The sequence below is a fragment of the Pseudonaja textilis genome, chromosome 1, assembly GCF_049901715.1.
Source record: "Pseudonaja textilis isolate UNSWEBS1 chromosome 1, rPseTex1.2, whole genome shotgun sequence".
In the NCBI taxonomy this organism is placed as follows: domain Eukaryota; kingdom Metazoa; phylum Chordata; class Lepidosauria; order Squamata; family Elapidae; genus Pseudonaja; species Pseudonaja textilis.
In genome coordinates this window covers 68,794,744-68,816,766 of record NC_141990.1, presented here as the reverse complement: position 1 = coordinate 68,816,766, position 22,023 = coordinate 68,794,744, and the positions used below count along the sequence as shown (strand labels likewise).

Genomic DNA, 22,023 nt, shown 5'->3' with positions numbered 1-22,023 from the left:
GGAACACGAAATCATCCCGCAAAGCTCTTGATCTTGGGCCAGCCTTGAGAAAGATTGGCTTCATTAGCATCATAACCGTTGGGCCTACCTGTCAGCAGGTGCAGGAAAAAGGACAGATAAGTGGCTTTGACTGTGATGGGGCAGGCAGAAGGTCTGGGCCTCTTAGAAGTGATGGAGACAGGTACTCCACAGACTGGTGGGCCTAGCTGGTCAAAGTCTTTCAGCCCATGGCAGGTTTCTAAATTCCAGTGGCCTAGCTAGCCGAAGCCTCCCATTCCTCCCAGTGAGGGTGGGGGAGGGATCACAATGTTTCCACAGACATAAAGGTGGATGCACCTGAATTTTGAGTGTGCGTGCTGCAATGGCCAGGACTTCAGGCCGCAGTCATAAGTCCCTTTGTTCAGCATGTTCAAATGGTCACTGGATGAACAGTTATTAAGTCGAGGACTACCTGTATAATTACTGTGATGATTTTTATCCCTTTTGCAAGGCCACTACCATTTTCCAGGCAAAGCCTACCCACTGGGGAAAAAAAATATTTTTTGCGGCGTCAAGGCAGTTTATAATGATGGACGGAAAGCATTTCTCCGGCTGCTCTAATATGATTAGACTGTCTGAATTATTCAGATTCAATATAAATATTTTAATAGTTTTCAGACTGTACTCTGGTGAAGTCTGATATTTTTCTGCAGCTAATCATCACTGAGGAGAGCGACAAGGACAGACAATCTTCTTAGAAAAAGCATTTACCTTTGCTATTAAACTATTGCAAAACTAGAACTGCCATAAGAAAATCCCTGAGGCAGTTTTCCCCAGGATCATAATTATCAGACAAACTAGGATTAGACCTTCGGGAATTTCTCAGGCAAGGTGGCCATTGCTTATGTGAACTGGATACACTGTAGTAATCTCTATATATGTGAAAATCCAGGAACATGATCAACTAACTGTGAGGACAGATGGTGTCGCCAGGACATACACATAATTTTTTTGCTGTGTGCAGAGATTCCAGGGTATATTGTATATGGAGGGTAATATTTGACTGTAAAGTGAAATCAGGATTTTATTAAAAATTATTGCCACTGAAGGAGTCATCCTCACTTTATTATTTTCTTGGTAAAAAAATCAGAGGTAAGTTAATTCATTCCTCTATTTTGCCTCCTTCCCTCAGTCCTTTCTTTCCCCTCCTAGATAATAGTACAGATTCCATCAACATCGTATTTTGTGACAGTCCACTGATAATTTGTTGTTTACATTACCAGTGGTAGAGATGAAACACCAACTAGCTAGCTGTAACAGAAACCTTTGCAATTAATCAAAGATTAAACTGGGAATTACAGAACACAATCAACATTTCCACAGCTTTCTCCTAATATTAATATTTTTTGGTTAAAAAAAACTATGAGTAAAAAAAATAATTGCATGGCTCTCATTTATTTATCATGGCTGAAGCTAATGTGGCAATAATTCTGCAAACATTTTAAGATGCTACTGAAAAATATCTGATTTTATTATAACAGATTAACACTGCTATTTCTTTGAAATGACTATTTGTTAGTACGGTATGTTTGAGCATCAATAAACCTAGAAAAATTGCAAACCAAAGTGTATGTAATAGAATGTGACATTCTTAATATTGCTAAATTAATTAATGGATAGTTGCTTTTTCCAAAAATTATTCATCCTGAGACATTTGTCACTAACTACTTTTGGGAATATTATTTTTACAATAGTTCATGATTATATTATTTTTGCTTCTATGACTCTATTAAATTTTCTTCAATGAAATGTAAATAGATCAAAATACGTTTACATATATATTATGGCTTTTCTAGTGTATTTTATGAAGAAATTAGGAGATAATAAAACCATGTTATTTTTATAGCAGGTTCATAAATTAAAAACAGATTAAGTCAGGGTCATGATCAGATTCATAAATTAAAAACTACTACCTCAGGAGTGATTTTAAAAAATCAACTGATATTATATGATACAGTTATAATACAATACTGTAAGTAGATACAGAAAATCTAAGGTCTTTCTCAAAGAAAATGTCAATATGTTATAAGACTGCTTAACATAAAGGTTTTAGCATAGAAGTAGTGCTAGTTTGAAGAAATACTAATTTTTATGACATTTGATTTTCAGCATAAACTAAAAGGGAATTTTAATTCAAAGTGCTGGTTGTTAGCTATAAAGCCCTAAATGAAAAAAGGCCTGCTTACTTGTAGGACTGCCTGTCTCCTACAGTATGTGCATGGCCAATTCAACCTTGCAGGGTTGACATATTCCAGAGTCCTTTGATTAAACAAGGCCGTCTATCAGGATTCTGGAGCGTTCTCTCTAGCAGTTCCTGCACTCTGTGATAAGATTTCCCCACATGATCCAGATGGCCTCAACTGGCTGTTGTTTAGAAAGGGCACAAAGAATTGGCTTTTTGCCCAGCCTTTGGCAAAGGTAAATAGCAATAGAAATAGCACTTAGACTTATATATCGTTTCGCAGTGCTTTACAGCCTTCTCTAAGCAATTTACAGAGTCAGAATATTGCCCCCAACAATCTGGGTCTTCATTTTACCAATCTCAGAAGAATGGAAGGCTGAGTCAACCTTGAGCCTGGGGAGGATTGAATCCCTGGCAGTCAGCAGAATTAGCTTGCAATATTGCATTCTAACCACTGAGCCACCACTGCACCATGAAGTCGGTTTGCTTTGTTATTGTCTGGTTTATCATTCTCATCATCATTTATTTATTTTAGTTGCTATTAATTGTAATTCTCTTTTTTAGTTCTCTTTTTAGTTTAGTTGCTTGATAATATATATGTTTAATAAACAAATATGTCAATATTTATATGAGAATTTAAAAGGCTATAGCTATATCAACAGATGAACGAAGATATTTAAAAACATTCAGGTAACAGAAGAATCCCTAGCTTTTAAAAATGCCATAGAAATATTATAGCATAAAGAAAATATATAAGAGTTACTCTAATTAATTGAGTAATCTGATAAATGATCAATAGTTGAAAAATATAAACATATTTCATGCATAAAATGCATACGTTTAATTAAGATATAATATCACTGGCCCTAACATGCATTAGCATAGCATGTCAAACATGGCTAGTATTATCCTTAGGTAGGTTTTTTGGGGGGTGTTTAGCAAACGATGCTGATTTAAACTGTTAAGTTAGGGTTGAATTCATCGTGTGAACCCCCAAAATGGGTTGATGTACTATGTTAAGTATATTGTATGAATTCACCCAGTGAATAACAGTGCAATAAAGATTCAGAATTGTCAGCATTTCCACTTATCTTATCTTCTATTTCAAACAAGCCATTTGGCGCTCCCTAGATGTGCTGGTCATATTTGCTGGAAAAAGGAAATGTGTCCTCTGAAAGCAAGAGTGCTGATGTCAGTACAATCTCCAACCTACCTTTCTGTCCTAGCAATTTAGAATTGAATGACAGGTCATAGGAGGACAGATCTGACAGGAAGTCCTAAGCAAAATGAGGGAACAAAAAAGGAATTGTTTTCTCAACCTCTGGATTCTGCTCTGGTGAATTGAGCAGATTTTCAGGACCTTGGACAGATTGACTGCATTGTGCTATATAAACATCTTTTCACAGAAGAGTTTCTCCATACACATGAATCCATAATCAAGTGAACAAAACACACGGACACACGCACGCACACACACACACACACAATGCCAAAATGAAAACAGATGTCTTGTAGGGACCAACCTAAAGCCTTGGATTTTTTTGAAATACTCAGAATTCAGAAAATAGCTCTCTTTGCAGCATGAATTATTCAGTAGAATTTTAGTATTTTAAAAAAGGGATCTTAGGGTGATGTAAAACTAAAATAATCACGATTCAATTAAGCAAGGATATTAATGCAAACCTATCTAGATCCTTAGGTGATGAAAATCCCTATGTGTGTCATCCACTGAAGCAGCTTAATGAATCTGAAGTATGGCAGTATGAGAATTATTTTATATTCCTGAAACAATCACTGATTTTAGAAAATGGAACTGTAAGAAGGAAGCGATCCTTGAAATAATAATAACATGCATCATGTCTGTTATCTATGTGGTTATTTATGTGGTTTATGCTTATTGTTTCTGTAGAATATCCCATTTTGTCATTCACCCAATTTTAAATTACATCATATTGGAGAATTTTGTGATTCCATGCATGAAGAAATAGACAACTAGAATAATGTACCTAAACTAATAAAAACAAATGTCTGGATGTATTCATTATTTTATGCTGCAATAGCCACTGGATCATAGTTCACATTTTATTTCTGTGTGAATCTAACAATATACCTACACTGTTTAATTTTCTGGATTTTCCAGGCAGAAACAGCAGCTAATCGGATTTGTAAAGTACTTGCTGTGAATCAAGAAAATGAAAAGTTGATGGAAGAATATGAAAAGCTAGCAAGTGAGGTAGGCGAAGCTTGTCAAAACTCTTGAAGTTTGCTTCTGATACCAAATCATTTTATGTGTAATTTTATAAAGACAGAAAACTTATATAAATCTGTTAACCATTGCTCAGGCTTTCTTTTTTGAATATAATTAGTGTGGGAGGAATCTCTATTTAAATCTGTAGTTTCTTTTTTTAGGATATTAAAATAATATGGTTAGGGTTACATGACTACATTTCTTATATCTACTTCTACCATATTCTGGATTAATTTTAGATTTTGGCCATCTTAAAAACAGTTAATGACAAAATTGTAGAAAGAGCTTCATCCATACAACACAATGGACTAAGTAAAATGGATTGGTTTATGGTTCAGCATGCTGAAGAAACTTGCTTATTACATTAATGTATTATATAAAACAGGCCATATCTAATGGAATTTATTTGTTTTGGACATAGCACTTTCTGTGTACACATCAGCTGGGTTTTTAGTCTGAATTTAGCATATTGTTTCAACCCAGCCAAAGCGTAAAGGTTACAGCCTTACATACAAAATGGAAGCTAGCTAAAATAAATGGAGAACTGTTACTTTTATCCTTTATTTCAGTCACTCCTGACTCCCTGATATGTTTGTTTATTTTATTTATAACCTAGCTTTATTATTATTATAAATGACTCAAGGTGATGAACATATTTAATACTCCTTTCTCTTCCTATTTTTCCTATAACATGAACCTTGTCAGGTGAATTGGGTTGAGAGAGAGATGGATTGACTCAAAGTCTTCAGCTAGGTTTTCCTGCCTAAGAGGGGACTAGGCTGGTGCTTTAACCACTACACTAAACTGGCTTTGGCAGCCATAGCTTTCTTTCGGAATTTACTGCCAGGAAAAATGGTCATGGCTGCTGCCTATCCCAGAATGCCGTGTCCTGCTCAACTGTTCATAGCCATGGTAGTCTACTGGAAGGCAATAACCGGGTTTTCTCTTCCTGTCAAGTTATAAGATGCTTACTTCCCCTTACTTTGGCAGGATAATTCACTCACCACTATCAGGAGTGCTACTATGTATTGTTCTGCCAACCACAAGTCAAAAAAGAATCCTGTAGTATTAAAATAGAAACCCACTCCCAGGAAATCTGGTCCAATGTTGAAGCTGCTGTGGAAGTTATTAGATTAGGCTTTCCCCCCTTTTTTTTCTATTTTCTATTGTTGTTTTCAGGTGGGTTATTTTTTGGTCATTTGCTAACATATCTACATGTGCTGAAACAGCTTTTAGAATGGATTCGGCGTACCACCCCTTGGCTGGAAAACAGGACCCCAGAGAAGACAATGGTAGCTATGCAAAAGAAGTTAGAGGACTTCAGAGATTATCGCCGAAAGCACAAGCCTCCCAAAGTGCAGGAAAAATGCCAGTTGGAGATCAATTTCAACACTTTGCAGACAAAACTGAGGATCAGCAACAGGCCAGCTTTTATGCCATCAGAAGGGAAGATGGTCTCAGTAAGTAGCACTGCGTTTGGGCTATACGCTATAAAACCTCTCAGTTCTGGAAACTGGAAAATTGTTTAAATCTCATCAAAGCAACTATCCTGCGTTATAAGGGAACCATGAGCAAATCCAGTGGAGTAAAAAGTATTGATGTGGTTCAGTTTTCAATAGCCTGGTGAGGTAGTTCAGGCAAGAAGCACAACCAGGAGTAGTAGCTCTATCTTTATTGTTAGGCAGCATTAATAGAATCTTAAAGACTGAACGTATTTCTGCCCTCCTATCCTTTTGCTTTCCAGAGTAAACTAGGGAGGGTGCTATTGAAACATTTCCCATGTCCCCGCTTCTATGGGCTGAGACATTTTTGCAGCTCTCCCTCCTGTCTTCCAAGGTCGTTCCTACTTATTATTAGAGTCTCAGCATTTTTTTCATCCATCCCTGATTCTCTGTCTCTTTGGTCTTCAGAGACTGCCTTTATTTAAAAAGAAAAGATTGAAAAATGATTGCATTTACAGATGCACAGATATTCCCTTTTTACATGAGAACCACAACTATTTTAATAAAGAATTGCAAAATAGGCAGAAAAGAAGTAGAGAGTTAGACTTGTGATATTATTGACACTGTTAAGAAAGCAGCCATCTTAAATACCTTTTATCATGAGATTAGAAGCTTTCAAAACTATTTTTGCCCATCCAGAGTTTGTTACCCTACATTGATGGAGGTTTGAGAAGGTATATTATAGCCCAGGGGTCTCCAACCTTGGCAACTTTAAGACTTGTGGACTTCAACTCCCAGAATTCCTCAGCCAGCAAAGTTGGGAGTTGAGGAATTCTGGGAATTCTGGGAGTCTTAAAGTTGCTAAGGTTGGAGACCCCTGTATCCAGCAAATTACACCATACCAGATTTGTTATGTCTTTTACCAAATATATTTTTTCATCATGTTATTCTGGGAAAAAGAGAAATGGAGGGTGAATTATTATAATGAAATGTTTTCATATTCATTACGATCATTTACTGTTAGCTTTAGAAAGCTAAGATAGCAAAGCACTGTTTGCTTTAGAAAGTCAATATAACAGTCCTTCTCAATCTAAATTTTGGCCCAGGGTCAGACAAGCAAGAGTCAGAGAAAAGGCTTAGCCAATCTGAAACCCCTTCTTGAGATACAGGTTTTAAGTATTTGATTTAAAATATCCCCCATGCTTTTTTAGGATATTGCCAGTGCTTGGCAAAGACTTGAACAAGCAGAGAAGGGCTATGAGGAATGGCTGTTGAATGAAATACGAAGGCTTGAACGGCTTGAACATCTGGCTGCTAAGTTTAGGCAAAAGGCTTCATCACATGAAACCTGGGCATATGGTAAGTTGGGATCCCCCTGCCTGGAAAAATAATTTATCCAGTGTTTCCCCTTTGAAGTAGAATTTAAAATCAAATGCATGGTTCAAATGAAAAAAATGGACAAGAAAGAGAGGATGAAGAATAGAAGGAAGGAATAGACTGAGGAGTACAAAAGCCAACAACTAAAATATCAATTTTAAAATAAAAAGAAAGTCAATAGGCTTAGCTTGTCTGATAGTTCCCTGGCTCCTGATTAGCTTGCTGCTGACATGAAATCCTATTCAGCAGAAAACCCAGATTCATTCTGAGTTGGATTCCAGCTAAGAAGGTGGAAATGGCTGAGTCTTGGGGTGCTCTCTGGGATAGGTTTAAGTATTTTGGGCCCAAGAAAGTTGGCAGGATGTTCAGATCTAGGGACACTGACTATTTAGAGCCAATGCCCTCCTGGTTTGGGTCTTGGGGGAGGGGAGGTATGTGGTATGCAGTAGTAAATGCCTCCTTGTGGAAGGAGGTGGTTCTGCTGGCTCAGAAAGAGGTAGTAGTAGATCCACCTCCTCAAGAGAGCATTGCTGGATCATCTTCATCACAAGATGCTGGTTTTTACCTTTAAAGTCACACTTGGCCAGTGGTGGGATTCAAATTTTTTTACTACCGGTTCTGTAGACGTGGCTTGGTGGGTGCGGCAGGGGAATGATACTGTAAAATCTCCAGTCAGAAGAGGTATTTACCTGTTCTCCAAACTACTCCAAATTTCCGCTACCGGTTCTCCAGAACTGGTCAGAATTTGCTGAATACCACCTCTGCACCTGGCAAAAGATCAGGTTATTTGTGGGATCTCCTTCTCCCCAAAATTTCTCTCTGTCCACCATGCTCCCATAGAGAGTATATGTTCTGGTTCTCTTGCTCAAACATTGCAAACTTATGGGTAGTAAAAAGGTGCCCTTTAGTGGGAGCTCCTGTGCTCTAGAACAGTCTTTTCCCTTTTATATGCTAAGCCCCAGATTTGCTTGCCTTTAGAAAAACAATCAAGACCTGGCTTTTTCCAGAGATGTTTGTGTCGAGTTGAGTCACCTTTTGGTTGCTTTTGCTGTCATATTTTATTATTTATTTAATTATCTTGACATTCCGTGCACACCTAGATAGCAAAAAGTGTTCATCATGGTGATTCACAAGCGGTGCAGGTCAAGAGTTTGTGCTATTGTGCCTGAAGCAAATATAGTTGTTCATGGGGCCTTCACTGCTCTCAAAGATTTGCTCTGGGAAAACACTGAAGCATATAGAAAGTAGCCTCCTTTAAACTTCTGGAACTTTAAAGTATTAGACAAATAATCCTGAGACAAATAACAAAGTTTGGATAAAGCTGTATTGAAGTAAATATAGCAAATTTGCCACACAATGGCAGATTGGGAGAGATGGCAAACCATGCACTCCATATATCCACCCCTTTCTATTTATTTCTCTGAAGTGTTTTTTCGCACGCTGTACTTTTAGCCATGCACAGAAAATACCATTCTACGTGTTCTTGTTAATGATGGAACACCTGCTAAAGTGCTGGTTTAATCATTCCCCAGGAGCCTTTGGGCAGTATTTGCTATTCAGGAAAAATGCCTTCTTCAATAGGAATCTGTGGGTTGACCTTATGAGCTATGGTGGCATAGTGGTTAGAAGGCAGTACTGCAGGCTAATTCTACCAGGCTCAAGGTTGACTCATCCTTCCATCCTTCCGAGGTGGGTAAAATGAAGACCCAGATTGTTGGGGGCAATAGGATGACTCTGTAAACCACTTAGAGAGGGCTTTAAAGCACTATAAAGCCGTATGTAAGTCTAAGTGCTATTGCTAAGTGCTACCATCACCACCATCTTGTAATCATTATAGCTTCAGCTTTGGGTCAGGGCCCCACATGGTGACAAAAGCAAAGGGGAATGGGAATCAGCTAAAGAGGCATTTGCTGCTATATTTTGGGCACCTAAAAAGTAACGTCACTGTTATATATCATTTAATATGTGACTTCACTACTGTTGGACTATTTGACCATGACAGTCATTTCTCTTTGCCTTTGGGCCCAGTCCTGCCAATATCTCACTTCGGTGCCTTCATTCTTCTCTCTTCCTATCAGGCAAAGAACAGATTCTGCAGCAGAAGGATTATGAAGCTGCTTCCCTGATGGAGATCCGGGCTTTGTTGAGGAAACATGAAGCTTTTGAGAGCGACTTGGCTGCTCACCAGGACAGGGTGGAACAGATCGCTGCCATTGCCCAGGAGCTGAAGTATGTTCCATTTAGAGACACACAGCTGCTGACATTTACCCGATAAACTCTTTCCAATAAATCCGATAGTGTCATAGGTACAATGTAAAAATTCCATAGATAACTTTCTAAGTGTTATTATCTTGGCCTGCTTCCTGAAAATCTTTTTGATTTCCTCCTTAACTAAAAATAGAGGTGCCTTGCAGGGCATCTACTGCAAAGCTAAATTAATGACAAACCTTTTATCTGGTCTACTTTCTGGTTGGTAATTTTGAAGTGGAAGGGTCAGTCCTGCCTTAATACATTTAGTCTAAGTGATACTAAACAGGAAAGCTGTCTTACACTTACAGTTCCTAATTTGTTTTCAGTTACTGCAGTCTTCACCATTAAGATGGTTTGCAGAGATGTTGATATTATTTCTTGTAGTTATTTTCTATCTATCCATCTATCTACAGAATAGGAAGAGGTAGAACACTTTCTTTTGACTTTGCATTTATAGCTAAAAAGTGGGCGGTAGCTCTAAGCCAGAGATGTGTTTCCAAATTGGCCCATCTCATGTGAACAGGCTTTCAGAACTTCTACAGTTTTTCAACCCACTTTTGTGATGCTGTATTAACAAAGTTCATCAGATGCTACTGAACAACAAAATTTATCCTATTTCAGCATTAGTGATATTGCTGTAGCAGTTGGGATTTGGGTTCAAGAACATCTGAAGGCTACAGATTATTTAGTTTTAGTATAGGAATAGGAGAAAGTCATGTCCAATGCTGATTGCTATTTGCCAGGAGCATAAACTGCAAGATGACCGGATGTCAGGCACAGAAGTTAAGCAGGAGCAGCCATGGTTAGTATTTGAATGGGAGACACTGCTCTGACTCTTAATATAATGTCATGGACATGAACATTAGAAACAAGACAGATGGGACAATTTCCTTCAGTAGATCAAATTTAGTCTTAAGTGATGGTATTGTTGAATACTCTTTTCATATTTCTCTTCAAATAGATTTTGATTGAAAAACAATAATCAGAAAAGTATGAATTTTCTTTTCTGGGAATTGTTCTTAGAAAGATGGGCAGGCCAAGAAAGTTTGGGCATGAAGTAGGTTAAACACTGCCAATAAGTAGTACAGGTCCTTTGAGAGAATGATGCTGTTCTTCATGCTGTTTGGTTTGAAGTAGCTCTCTATTTCTACTCCCCACCACTTGGCAATACAAAGTTGCTATTTCTGGAAAACAATTGTTATGTTTGACCTTGAACTATGCTGGTTAAAGTTCAGTGTCAGCTTCACCATTTTCTATTATGGCAGCTGAGATTGCTAAGATCATAAAGATTAAAATTGTTGAAGTCTTATTGAACAATGGTCTCTGCATAGAGACTGCTGTATGTGTGCCACGTGAGTAAGGCAGCTGCCATTGATCCAAAATCAAAATATTATAGAAATTACAAACTTCAAGTACCAATTTGCTCAGTGAAGGAAAAGAATACAGATGCAACTTGGATATATATATATATCAACACATTCATGAACAACAATATGTTGGCTTGCAGGGTAATTACTAGTTTAGAATTTTCTACTTGCATAGACTAGTGTGAACATGTACAAAATAGAATGAACTTGGCCACATTTTTGGCATGTTGGCCAAGATGTATCCAAACCGCGTAGAACCAAATATGCCATAGCAGGAAATTCTACAGGTAGCATAGGTGCAACTAAAGCTGCTAATCTCACCTATACCTGCTGTATATGACTGAAAAGCATTAAGTGAATACCTCAGTTGACCAAAGTTTTGATGAATGGCAGAAAGGAATATGTATGATGACCAGGGCAAAAGAAAGAGTGCAGCTTGGAATGTATAAGAAATATGAACGAATGCATGAAATGAAAGAAGAAAAATAAGATGCATGTCTGTAAAACTCAGAGAAAGACAGTAATCGTTATGAATGAAATGGAGTTGTTGAATACCTGCAGTGAAGTGAATGTGTAAGTTTTATTATGAAAGGGCTAAAGTATATGTTGGAAACTACAAATTGATGTCATTTAGATTGTTATGTGAAAATACATAGGTTGTGGGTTAACTGTCATGTTTGTAATTGTAATAAATGATGACAAGGAAAGAATCAGAGATGAGTTGAGGGAAATTGTGCAGTGTTCACAACGAACAGATCTATTGAGAACATTGCATAGTTTTTCTTCACTTATTCTGTTAAATGTCATGTATGTTGGTAAGAGGGTATGAAAAAATGACACAAGAATTAGTAAATGACAATGGTGGCTAGGGAGCATCTGCTTAAAAAAAAAGATTTGCTTATTTTGAATAGATGTTTTAAATATAAAATTATTCATATATACAGAAATCTTTTGTTTTGTTTCTCTTTGTTGCCATCTAGTGGTCAGCCACACTTTATCAGTGCCAATGTGCTAGCCTTATTCTATTGCTTGTTGAAACCATTATTTTTATTTATTTATTTATTTATTTATTTATTTAGTCAAAAGCTTATAATACAATAGAAAAAAGAATAAACATAAGTTCAAATTTAAGAAAGAGGAACTAATGATTGAGGACAATAGGACAGGGAGGGTAGGCACGATTGTGTGCTTATGCACGCCCCTTACAGACCTCTTAGGAATGGGGTGAAGTCAACAGAGGTTAGTTTGAGGGTAAAGGAGTGGGGGTTTGAGCAGGTAACAACAGAATCAGGTAGTGAGTTCCAGACATTGACCACTCTGTTGCTGAAATCGTACTTCCTGCAATCAAGTTTGGAGTGGTTTACATTAAGCTTATATCTGTTATGTGCTCTTGTGTTATTGGGGTTAAAGCTGAAATATTCATTAACTGGTAAGACATTATAACATATGATTTTATGTACTATGCTTAAGTCCAATCTTAGCTGGCGTAATTCAAGGTTGTTTAAGCCTAGAATCTCAGGTCTGGTGGTGTAGGGTATTCTATTGCAAACAGAGGAATGTAGTACTCTTCCGGTAAAATACTTCTGGGCTTGCTCAATTGTATTTATGTCTGATATACAGTGTGGATTCCATACAGCAGAGCTGAATTCAAGTATTGGTCTAGCAAAGGTTTTGAATGCCCTAGTTTGCAAATCAGTATTACGAGAGGAGAAGCTTAGTAAAATTAAATTTACAACTCTTAAAGCCTTTTTGGCAATACTGTTGCAGTGAGCTTTGGTGCTTAGATCATTTGATATGAGAACTCCAAGGTTCTTGACAGAGTGAGGGTCATCAACAAGATCATATCCGCAGAGCTTGTATTTGGTATATAGATTTTTTTTGCCAATGTGTAGGACAGAGCATTTGTTGGTTGAGATTTGGGGTTGCCAACTGTTAGACCATTCAGACACATAATCAAGGTCTTTTTGAAGGATGGTAGCATTGACTGTGGTGTTGAATAGTTGGACATCATCAGTGAAGAGGACACAGTTGCTAATAAGGGGATCACAAAGGTCATTTATATATAGTGTAAAGAGTGTGGGTCCTAGAATGCTCCCTTGGGTGACACTACTGATAATTGGTGCAGGGTTTGTTAGGGCATTTCCTATTTTTACTATTTGTTGCCTGTTTGACAGGAAGGCAGTGATCCACTTGTGAAGGGATCTGGAAATGCCGTAAGAATTTAACTTTAATAGTAGTTTGTCATATACCACTGAGTTAAAGGCTTTGCAGAAGTAAATGTAAATTACATTTATTGCTTTACCTTGGTCAAGTAGTGTAGTCCATATGTTTTTGCAGTGTAGAAGTTGCAAATTGAATGACAATTTTTTTCTGAAACCAAATTGTTTATTTGACTCTAGGTGGAAGGTAATGCATTGATTAATAATTGATTCCATAACTTTGCACGTGACACAACACAATGAGATTGGTCTGTAGTTTTTAACGAGGCAGTGGTCACCTTTTTTGAAAATAGGGATGACCATTGCTAAAGACCATAGATTTGGTAAGGAGCTGGTTCTGAATGAAATCTCATATATTATGCTTAGGGGTTCTGCTTTGGTAGTGGAGAGCTTTTTTAAGTAGAATGCACATAAGCAGTCAGGGCCAATAGATAAGGATGGCTTTAGGTGGTGTAGTGCATTTTCTACATTATCTTCAGTAAAGTCAATTTGTAGATAGTTGTCGTACAATTAGGAAGTGTGGGGCAGAAGCCATTACTGTTTACAAAGATTGAACTGAAGAACATGTTGAAGAGGTTTGCCTTAATGGCTTCATCGCTGTAGTCTTTCCCATTAGGACCTTATAGAGGTGGGATGGTTTTTGAGTCTTTAAGTTTGGTGTTTACAAAGTTATAGAAGGCACGGGTAGATTTTGTGCGTAAAAGATTTTCCTCTTGCTTGCAGTGATAATTGGTGCATTCTGCCTTTATCTGTTGGCATAAGGTGTTGTATCAGTTTTTAAAGTTAAGCTATGTATTTAGTTTTGTTTTTACGCCATAAGGGTTTTTTTTTAGATTGAAGTTTTCTTTTTTTTTTGAAACAAATTTTATTAATTTTAAAGACAAACAAAACATCATTAAACTTTAGAAACATAAAACCTCTTTCCATTGTAAATCTTTACAAGACAGATAAAACATTATTTTATACCGCATAATTCTAATTTACCCCATTTCCATATGGACACATAAATATCTTTTAACAAATTTCTCATCATTTCTCTTTACTCTTATTCAATTACATTTCTTTTCTATATTTATCTGTTATATAGTCATCATATTTATATTTCCCTCTGACTTGTTTACAATTATTCTCATCTGACATTCCTCCAAGGTTTTATTAATTCTCAGTCAAACATAAACACACAGAACACAAAAACATAAAACTTCTTTTTAGAAAGTGGCTTGGCCCCAGATTACCTCTCTTTGTATGGAATTAAATTCATGCTCATCTTATATATCATTACCTATCTTATTTACCATTCTATATCTTCTATATAACTCCTCCCCGCTTTTCAATCTCCTTAATTCTATTTTATATATTTCATCTTACTTTAAATCAATATAGATTGAAGTTTTCTTATTATTTTGGGTAAATTGGGGTTGTTTTTGTTTTGAGGGGGTTACTAATGGAACATATAGTTTAATGACCCTTTCAAGTTCAAGCAAGAAGGCGTTATAATGTTCTTCTGTAGTGTTACAGCCAGAGAACAGAATGTGCCAATCAAGAGATGATAAGTCGGCATCTATGAGTTCATAGTTGGCTTTTATAAAACTATGAGATTCCTTAAAGATGGAACATGTTGGGTTCAACTAAAACCTTTTTCTATCTCTGCTTTTGGTTGAGATCAAGAGTGTTTAATTCCCTATTTATGAAAACCTTACTTAAAATTCATTATAGTATTATTTAAACATAGACAAATTTACAAGCATCCAATCCCAGGCCTAAATTCATAATATTATTTTATGTTTGATTAACTCCTAGACTTAAATTGGTATGTACCCACATTATTATAATTACTTTGACAAGTAATGACATACCAGGAGCAGTCAAAGAGTAGCCAAGAGCTAAATGTAGCTGATGATGAGACATTCAGAATAACAACTAGCTGAGGTCAAAGTACATATGTCCAATCTCTTTCGAACCATATAAACATATCTGTCAGTTAAAAGAGACTGCAATAATAAATGGCAGAATATAGGTATGAAACCATTATCTCCTTGACCCCCTAGAAACCTGTCTTGTTTTTAAACAAAGGGAAAGTAGTCTCTGATATTTGTAGACTAGATCAGTGGTGAGATTCAATTTTTTTTACTACCAGTTCTGTGGGCAAGGCTTGTTGGGTGTGGCAGGGGAAGGATATGAAAAATCTCCAGTCAGAGGTGGCATTTGCCGGTTCTCCAAACTTCTCAAAATTTCCGCTACCGGTTCTCCAGAACTGGTCAGAACCTGCTGAATACCACCTCTGGACTAGATATATCCATTATTATGGTGTTACTACTTCTTCTAAAGACTAGGAGATGCCCTTTGGAATTTCTGTCTAATGAAAAAACACACAAAACTAGTAGCATTTCACCTGTTTCTTGTCAATCCCAGTTGGTTAGGATTAATTCCTGAAGGTGATTTTAGCAGGGTATTCCTCATGGCAAATATTAAGAACATTAAAGCCCTACAGAAAAAGTAAGTTACAATTGGGGGAAGCAGTTTAGAAATGTAACATTTCTAAACTGCTTTCCCCAATGTTTCATGTATATGTTTTCCAACAGGGATATTATGTCACTAGTTATTGACAGCTGTAACAATCTGGCATGTTCTGTATTTCTATTGATCATTTGGATTTTTGCAGCCCAAATAACTTCATTCTTATCATACTTCTCTATTATATGTAAAATTAGGAACACAGCATTCTCTGTATCGTACGGATTGAACCCCTGGTTATTTGGGGTATCTATGAAGATTGGCTAAACGTGTATCCTTTTTTTCAGTGAGCTAGACTACCATGATGCAGCAAGTGTCAATGATCGATGTCAGAAAATATGTGATCAGTGGGATAGACTGGGAACCCTTACTCAGAAAAGGAGAGAAGTATTGGAGGTAAAGTAGATGTTGACAATAGCTTTACTCTTTAAAACACCACACTCTTCAAGATTTGTGGAGAAACAGCATTCTTCAAGTGGGTGGGAATAACTACATTATCCACAATTCCCAGCCAGCAGGCTTATTGGTCAGGCTGGCTAGTGGTGATGAGAAGTTGTACAGGTCATCCAACATTTCTAGGGAGTTCTGTTTTCTCTCATTGTACTGTTTATACACTGATTTATATTAAAAAAATTGTCAGCACCAACTGACTGAAGTTGGCATGGAAAAACTGATTGATGTAGATGTGACTTTTTTTTACAGTTCATGACAAAGTTTGTTTAAATAGGTTTAATGTATAGGTGGTCCTTGATTTATGCCTGGTTGCTTAATGACTGTTCAAAGTTACAGCAAATGTCAGAAAATCTACTTATGTACTATCCTCAGTTATGACTGTCTCGCACACACCCCTATGGTCATGTGATCTCATTTCATGCACCTGGCAACAAAAGTGCCTCTCCTTATCCTTGGAAGCACTTCCAATATCCTATCAAACTTTGAGCAGAAACAGATATATAGATGTACACATCATGTTGAATAATGGCTTATATATCACAGCATGTTGATTAAATTACAGTGGCTGGGTTCACAAAATACTTTGAGCCAAAACATTATGCTTTAGTATAGCATATGAAGCCATTCTTGGAATTAAGTGCATTGGGGTAGGAAACAGGAAATCAGATTTTAGTCCCATCAGAAATTTGAAAAGTCATATACTCCTAAATATTTGCATCTATGACAAAAAAGAGAAATGGGAAAATAGGGGGGAAATCCAATAAATTTACAAATTGCAATTACAGCAACAGTCAGACACTCATAGAATATTTGTCTTCAACAAAACAATCTCATTCCAGGACATCTATCCAGATATACATATCAGGCATACCAGGCCTATAGTACAGATGCTAACTGGGCAAAATAGATCAGACTTTTCCTGGATTATGCCCAGAAGATTACAGCTTCATCTTCCCACGCATAACAGAGTTAATGAGGAAAGCTGTGTTAAACAGGGGTGTAGTTCCTGCCCAGGCCAATCTCCCTTCCTGCCAACTGCCTTGACTTATTATCTCTTATCGCCTACTGACTGCTTCGCCTGTTCTAGCTGTAGTGTGAATTGGGAAAAATCGTGGTCCCTGTATCGCTGTTAAATGCCATAAGCACCAATGGGATTGTGTCTTTTCCATCAATGCACTGAAAACACATAGGGATGTGAAAAGTCAGAAGGAAAACACAAACAGCTGTCATGCACACCCTAACATTTGCTAGATATTAAGAAATCGAAGGACAGAGGAAAAAAAGTTGCAATATTTGTTTAACTTGCTGATTGTGTTGCCTGTTAATGGTACATCTTTAAAAGCTGCCAAGCTTGAACTCCCTAATAGAAACCAAAATTGAATGTGCATTTCTAAAAGAAAAAGTAAATTAAATCCATTTATGTGTGTCTTTTTAAAGAGGACAGAGAAGCTGTTGGAAACAATTGATCAACTTCACTTGGAGTTTGCCAAGAGGGCTGCTCCATTCAACAACTGGATGGAAGGTGCAATGGAAGATTTGCAAGATATGTTCATTGTTCACAGTATAGAAGAGATCCAGGTAAAGTAAAGCTTCATTATGAGCTCAACAAGGAGAGTTGTTCTATTTTTACTGTGGGAAAATTCCCTTATTTCATTCATCTCAGAAAGTTTCAAGTATTGCTTACCTCATTTATGTCTGAAAAGATATAGTACAGCAGCCTTTTCTAATCAACCACCCTCCAATTTGGGATTTTAACTCCTAGTATTCTCATTCCTCCATCTGACACCCACATCTTTTGGGAGGCAGGGTGAATAGTCAGGTGACTAAGTCAAGAGCGCAGAGTAATGGCTGAAATACCAGATTTTGATCAGAATGATCAATGATCTGACTTGAATATCATTGCTTTCTTGATTAACCATTAAAAAAGTAATAGCATTTGGATGGTAAAACAGGGGTGGGTTTCTACCGGTTCTGTCCACCTCTGTAGAACCGGTAGTTCTGTAGAACAGAAGACATAGAACCGGTTCTATGTCTGCTGATGTTTTTGCCCACCCGCCCACCTGTGCTCTTACCTGACCTTTATTTCCTGATTTTTTCAACTTCAGCTACAGTGCGAGGCACAGCTGCAGTTTAAAAAGCAGGAAAAAAGGGCTTTTTGAAAGGCTGCTTCTCTGCATGCAGCATGCTGATGATGATTTACAGGCATGCACTGGGAGCGTGCAGGGAAGCACATCGTAAATCACTGAACCTCGTAAATGACCGAACTGGTAGTTAACCCTGTCAGATCCTACCCCTGTGGTAGACCCATCCCCAAGTTTGTAAATTGAGTTTTTTTGGAATCAGGCAGTTTCCTTGATTATTTTTGGTACTGTACATGAAATACCTTTATCGGTGCATGGAGTCAACACAGGTTACGAGGTCACTCTGAACCTACTCATCATCTTAATATATATAACTGCACTGGTCCCTAAGACTGGGACAGAATTCAATGTTCTCTTGAATTTAACATGGAATTTAACATGGAGGGAAAGAGATTTTAGTTCTTCTTTCCATTGTCAAGTAGACTGGCATCCTTCTCACTATCTTTATTGCTGCTTGTCTGCTTCTTCTGGGTTAGGGTGCTCACCTCAGGTAGAGGCAGGGGTGGGATTCTATCGGTTCTGTCCACCTCTATAGAACCGGTAATTCTGAAGAGCAGCAGACAGAGAGCATACATAGAACCGATTCTATGTCTGCTGCTGTTTTGGCCCACCTGCCCGCCCAGGCTCTTGCCTGACCTTTATTTCCTGCTTTTTCAACCACAGCTGCTTTGTGCGACACAACTGCAGTTGAAAAAGCAGGAAAAAAAAGCTTTTCCAAGCTCTGTGCACTTGCATACAGCGCTGCTCAGCTGTCCGGGCAGCTCAGCAGTTCATAAATTGCACTTGCGTAACTTGCGCGCATGCGCGCACAACGCAGAGCAACAGAACCGCTAGTTATACTGGTCAGATATAAGGGCAAGATAGATGAGGGTATCTCACTCTTGGACCTTTTTGCATACTTGAGGAGACTTGGGAAAGAGCCCAATCCAGCTCACCTCATCTCCAATAATGGAATTGAATATCTTTGCCATTCTTCTTTTTTTTTTTTTTGCTAGGAGCGTTTAGAAAGAAGTGGAGGTGGATTTTTACTTAACAGTTTTCTTCCATTCATGAGTGAACGGAACAAAAATCCACTATGGAAATTATCTTAAATTGCAAAATGTGAAAGACATGAAGAATTTCAAAAAACTTTGAACAAATAGTACATTTTTTTGTGCACAGAGCTGCTAATTACATGTTGCATACTATTAAGAGTGGGTACAGTAGAACTGAGCACCACTGGGGTTTTTTTTAAAATGCAGTTTGAGGAAACTTTGAGCAGCTATTGTGTATGGGGAAAGGTAAGGATTCATTCATTTGTTTTGATCTGTACATTTATATCTGAGCTTTTTACCCATCTATGCATCTGGGATACTCAGTAAAAAGAATGAAGGGGTAATAATATACCTCTTTCCCTGCTGTTGCTGCTGAATTTCACTTCAGATTTCCCCTCAGAAGGTACATTTTAAAACGCTGTACCATTTGCCTTTTTTTTCGTAAAAAAAAAAATCAGGATCCTATTATCCATATTTCCAAATATTGTATAGTGGGGTTTTTGGGGGCCTTCCCCCATTCTCAGGTTCACTGTTTGCCCTTTATAATGACACAAGAAACAAAATGTACTTACTCACCACTGATTATACAGAAGTGCCAGCTACCCAATCTCGCAAATGTTTATATATAGATAAAGGGGATGGAAAGGAGGTGGGATGGAAGAAGAAGAAAAGTGCCAGACCACAGGTTGGTCCCTCCCCACTTCTTCTTCCTTTTGTTTCTTTCAGAGTTTAATTACTGCCCATGAACAATTTAAAGCCACTCTACCTGAAGCAGATGGTGAGAGGCAAGCTATTTTGTCCATCCATAATGAAGTGGAGAAGGTGATTCAGAGCTACAGCCTCAGAATAAGTGCCAGCAATCCTTATAGCACAGTCACCATGGAAGAGATTCGTACTAAGTGGGATAAAGTAAGTGGAAGCAAAAATACAGGAGTATGTAGATTGTGTTTGTGATTAATTACAGGATGGGGAAAAAAGAGGTTCTGCCTGGGATAATTAAAATTTCAGTTTATTCGTTAATGTTTTACTCTGCTTTAGTACAAGTAGTATTAGGAAGTGGAAGATACTGTTGTTCTGGGATGTACAGGTAGCCCTTGACTAAAACTATTTGTTTAATATCTGTTCAATGTTACAACAGTGCTGAATAAAAGTGACTTATGGCCAGTTCTTACATACCCCTGTTGTCAGCGTTCCAGAAAACCTCCATTCCAACAAATAACTCCGAGACAGACATCGTCTCAAAAGTTCTGTTTTATTTGGATAGTAAACTGGCACATCTGGAGAATCCCAAATCTGAAAGTTCCGGGTTTCCTTGTAATAAGTAAAAACTACAAATCCATCCACCCATCATCGCATCACATGTTCCAATCACCATCTGTCCCAACTTGAGACATTCCCTTACCCAGGTGCAGAAATAACATGACCTTGACTTAGAAGAAGAATGCTATTATGTCTAACCATATACACTCCAAGGAATTCCCCCCTCCCATTTTCCCAGGCTCAGGAATGTGGCAGTATGGAAGTGGCGGGTGTTAATATGGCTTCCAAAGCTGACACCTGTGTCATGGTTGTCATGCGATTAAAAATGCAGGCACTTCATCAACTGGCATGTATTTATGACAATTGCAGCAATTCTGTTTGTGACCTCACCAGAGGGCTTCCAACAAGCAAAGTCAATGGGGGAAGCTGGGTTCATTTGACAACTGAATGATTTGGCTAGCAACCATAATGATTTGTTTATAGTCCATGACCAAAAATGATCATAAAATCAGGTGCAATTCATTTCATGACTACATCATTTAGAGACAGAAGTTCTGGTTTCAGATGCAGTTATAACTCAAGGACTACCTGTGTAACAGCATGCAATGGATAAACAACTACTGAATGCAAGTAGTCCTTGACTTACAACAGTTTGCTTAGTGACTGTTCAAAGTTAAATGGTACTGGAAAAAGTGCCTTATGACCAGTGGTGGGATTCAAAAATGTTTATTATCGGTTCTGTGGACGTGGCCTGGTGGGCATGGCGTGATGTGGCGTGGCTTGGGGAAGGATACTGTAACATCCCCATTCCCTCTCCACTCTTGGGGGAAGGATACTACAAAATCCCCATCCTCCCCCCACCCCACTAACCTGCTTTCCAGGTCTGTTCTCCTGTGCAGGGCAACCAAAGAAGACCCAGCCAATCAGCTGGGACTCGGGAGGCAAAGAATAGATGGGGGCAGAACCAGTCAGAGGTGGTATTTGCCGGTTCTCCGAATTACTCAAAATTTCCACTACTGGTTCTCCAGAACTGGTCAGAACCTGCTGAATGCCACCTCTGTTTATGACCATTTTTCAAACTTATGAATGTTGCAGCATCCTCAGGGTCATGTGATTTATATTTGGATGCTTGACAACTGACTCACATGTATGACATGTAGTGTCATATGTAGTGTCCCAGGTAGTGTCATGTGATCGCCTTTTGCAAACTTCTGACAAGCAAAATCAATGGGAAAAAAACAGATTCACTTGAGAGCTGTGTTACTAATTTAACAACTGCAGTGATTCGTTTAACAAACGTGGCAAGAAAATTCATACAATGGGGCAAAAATCACTTAACAAATTTCTCAGCAACATAAACTTTGGGCTCAATTTTGGTCATACCTGTACTATAGGGTTGGCTTTGCCTGGCAGCAAGAAAATAAGGTCCAGCCTATTCATGTCTAAGCTTTATGGCTTTATTTTCAGAAAGTTCAAAAGAATGTTTCTGAAGTAACA

The 22,023-nt window shown here is 37.8% G+C and overlaps 1 protein-coding gene across 1 annotated transcript in view; it reads left to right on the top strand.

The window, feature by feature from the left end:
* Positions 1-22,023, top strand: part of ACTN2 (actinin alpha 2) — a 66,329-nt gene that overhangs the window by 29,222 nt on the left and 15,084 nt on the right. Inside the window, exons 9-15 of the mRNA XM_026705226.2 lie at positions 4,362-4,454; positions 5,699-5,929; positions 7,123-7,270; positions 9,367-9,517; positions 15,926-16,034; positions 17,529-17,669; positions 19,993-20,175. Coding sequence (XP_026561011.1) covers positions 4,362-4,454; positions 5,699-5,929; positions 7,123-7,270; positions 9,367-9,517; positions 15,926-16,034; positions 17,529-17,669; positions 19,993-20,175 — 1,056 coding nt within the window. The remainder of the gene's footprint in view (positions 1-4,361; positions 4,455-5,698; positions 5,930-7,122; positions 7,271-9,366; positions 9,518-15,925; positions 16,035-17,528; positions 17,670-19,992; positions 20,176-22,023) is intronic.